A 3,264-nucleotide genomic window follows, 5' to 3' on the forward strand; every position below is an offset into this window, starting at 1 on the left:
GCTGGGATTACAGGCTTGAGCCACCGCGCCCGGCTACATGGCGTTCTTAAAAGGACACCAATGATTGGATTTAGGACCCACTCTAATACAATATGTCCCCATCTTTTTTTTTTTTTTGAGACAGAGTCTCACTTTCTTCCCCAGGCTGGAGTGCAGTGGTGCGATCTCGGCTCACTACAATCTCCACCTCCTGGGTACGTGCGATTCTCCTGCCTATAGTCGTGCGCCACCACACCTGACTAATTTTTGTATTTTTAGTAGAGATGGGGATTCATCATGTTGACCATGCTGGCCTTGAACTCCTGATCTCAGGTGATCTACCTGCTTCGGCCTCCCAAAGTGCTGGGATTACATGCCCAACCAACTCTTCTTTTTTTTTTGAGAGAGAGAGTCTCTCTCTGTTGCCCAGGCTGGAGTGCAGTGGCACAATCTCAACTCACTGCAACCACTGCCTCCTCCACCATGTCGGCCAGGCTGATCTTGAACTCCTGACCTCCTCAGCCTCCCAAAGTGCTGGGATTACAGGCATGAGCCATCACGCCCGGTCAGCTTTTTTTTCTTTTTTTTTAATGGCATTTGTAGAAGATGATCTATTCTGTGTGTGTGTGTGTGTGTGTGTGTGTATCCCAAATAACACAAGTGAAGTTTTCCTTCATAGTTTGCATAACAACCTATACTCACAAGTAGTATTTTCACAGCACAGAAAAGAAAAAACACATAGCATCTCTGTATGTATTGGATGGGTGATGGATAGGTGGACAAGGCTGTCCTGGTAGCTTTTTACAAACAAGGAACCTTGATCAGTGTTCCTAGAGGGCCTCCCCTCCCTGGACAGGTTTCTGTTCCCTTTGCCCAGGAAATGCCCATGAATTTGGTCTCCTCTGCTTGATGCTGCCTCACCCCAAACACCCCCAAGGCTTGTCTTCTAGGCATTGTAGGAGGTGTGATGACTGTGGTATCTCCCTAGGGCGTCTGTGAGGAAATGACCTATGAGGAAATTCAGGATAATTATCCACTGGAGTTCGCCCTGCGGGACCAGGACAAGTACCGGTACCGGTACCCTAAAGGGGAGGTAGGTGGGATTTGGGGCCTCCTGGGAGTACCATCTGTGGCTGCGGGCCTGTGGGGCTCTACAGGGGCTGCGGGGTAGCAGAAGCGGCCTAGTCTCAGAGACAGGCCAGCCTGGGTGTGTGGTTCATTTCCACCCCTTCCCAGCTGTGTGGCCCAGGCCTTAGTTCCTTCCTCAGGTGTGGGGTGGGCAGTACTGTGTAGGGCAGACCTTCAACCCAGAGACCTTTGGCTCCCTGCTCTCCATTCTTGTCTTTCCCCTTCCCAGGGGTGGAGAATTCAGAAGGGCAGGGCCTGAGGTGGGAGGTCTGTGGGGTTAGGCTTTCCTGGGACCCCTATAGACAGGGCGCTGTCCCCTGGAATTCCCAGGCCAGCTCCTTTCCCAGGGAGTTGTCGGCCCTTTCCAGGGTGCTCAAATGGCTGGGAGTTGGGGAGACCATGGCAGACCTGGGACTCGGGTCTCAGCTCATTCGCGTCCCTGTCTCGGGCCTCACCCTTTGGATGCTTCCTTTTGTCACAGGCTGAGCCCATCCTCCCTGTGGCTCCAGGCACCACCCCCAGCCCTGGCACCAGACCCGGGGAGACGCTCCACACATGAGTTGGCTACCACAAGCCACTGCACTTGTCACCTTCTCTGACAGAGGTCAGCCCCGGCCCTAGGTCAGAAACTGAGGGTCACCTTGACTGAGGCATATCCTTCCAATTCCAGGAGGTGGCCTGGGGCAGGGGCCAAATAAAAATACCCCCCATCAACACACATATGTACATGTATATATACACATGTAGAAGCACCTCCACCCAGAAACTAGGCTCACAGGCCTCCATACTGTACCATCCTCGGGATAATGTAGCTCTTGGAAACATTAATTATTCCCCACATCATGTTGTGAGGCCAAGTTCAGATTTAGAACCAACCCAGATAATGGTCAGGAGAAACAAAGCAGCTGGCTGCTCAAACTTGAGAATACAGGGAGGAGAATTGGTTGAGAAATTCATGTTACCAAAAGAACTGATCTAGGATTTTCTCAGAACTACCAGGAGCTGGCACAAATCAGTGTGTCATTCTTGCTTCCTAATCAAAGCTCGGGGTACATTCAGTTCCGACTGCTGGAGGCCATTTTTGAAGGACCACTCATTGTGTGCAGAAGGATGAAACTGATGAAAATCTCTAAACCTGCCGGGTCGAGAGGCCCAGCAGGGGCCCAAACCGTACATTGCGGCAGGCATAGGGGGAAGATACTGGGCAGGTAGCCTGAGGATAGTTCCGGGGAACCCCAACTGTTTCTGATGAGTCACACTCCAGAAAGTTCCAGGTCTTTGCTGTCTTCCCCTGCACTCTTGTTGGTGCACTCTGTTTGCCGTGGGCTGGAAGCAGGCAGAGTCTTCTCCAGTCACATGAATTCCATAGCTGAGGATTCAGTGCAGAGCCCCATGGATGGGCACTGAGGTGGACCCTGGGATGGAGCCTAAGGCCTAGCTCTGCACTCTCAATCCTACCAGAACCTGGCCCTGAGATGGGAGAGGTGGCTCCTTTCTTCAGCTGCCCACCCCCATGCCCTCAGAAGGCTAGGCTGGAGGAGGCCCAGCCACAGCTTCCCAGAGTGGTGAGCAGCTGCAGGAGTGCAAGGTGGCCCAGTGTCCGGGATGTGTCTGTCCCTCCCCCGGAGCCGGGCCTGAGGGACGCCTCTCTGCTTGCCCTTGCAGTCCTACGAGGACCTGGTCCAGAGACTGGAGCCTGTCATCATGGAGCTGGAGAGGCAAGAGAATGTGCTGGTCATCTGCCACCAGGCTGTGATGCGCTGCCTGCTGGCCTACTTCCTCGACAAGGCAGCAGGTGTGGGCCATGCCCCGGGGGAGGTGGGAGGGTTGTGTGAGAAGGTAGGCACTGTCACCAGGCATTTCTCGTGTGCTAGCCATTCCCCTCTGTGTCTACAGAACAGCTGCCCTACCTCAAGTGTCCACTGCACACAGTCCTGAAGCTGACCCCTGTGGCATACGGTAAGGAAGCTTCCTGAACATTGACCATGGGTAGCCATGACCTTGGATCTCTGCACAGTTCCATGATTTTCTCCAAATTCCTTGAAAATTGTGTTAGGAATTTTCATTCCTTCACCCACTACCCCACTACCTTTCCCAATATGCTTTTCTTCTTTCAGACGGAGTCTTGCTGTGTCACACAGGCTGCAGTGCAATGGC

At 53.2% G+C, this 3,264-nt stretch overlaps 1 protein-coding gene across 8 annotated transcripts in view; it reads left to right on the top strand.

The window, feature by feature from the left end:
* PFKFB4 (6-phosphofructo-2-kinase/fructose-2,6-biphosphatase 4) overlaps positions 1-3,264 on the top strand; it is a 42,945-nt gene that overhangs the window by 34,005 nt on the left and 5,676 nt on the right. For 7 of the 8 annotated variants that reach the window (XM_011939154.1, XM_011939159.1, XM_011939156.1 and 4 more), the window contains 3 exons: positions 968-1,072; positions 2,773-2,902; positions 3,004-3,066. In XM_011939154.1, the coding sequence (XP_011794544.1) occupies positions 968-1,072; positions 2,773-2,902; positions 3,004-3,066 (298 nt within the window). The remainder of the gene's footprint in view (positions 1-967; positions 1,073-2,772; positions 2,903-3,003; positions 3,067-3,264) is intronic. The other variant, XM_011939158.1, reaches the window with a different exon arrangement.

This window comes from Colobus angolensis, unplaced genomic scaffold (assembly GCF_000951035.1).
Source record: "Colobus angolensis palliatus isolate OR3802 unplaced genomic scaffold, Cang.pa_1.0 Scaffold18, whole genome shotgun sequence".
Taxonomy (NCBI): domain Eukaryota; kingdom Metazoa; phylum Chordata; class Mammalia; order Primates; family Cercopithecidae; genus Colobus; species Colobus angolensis.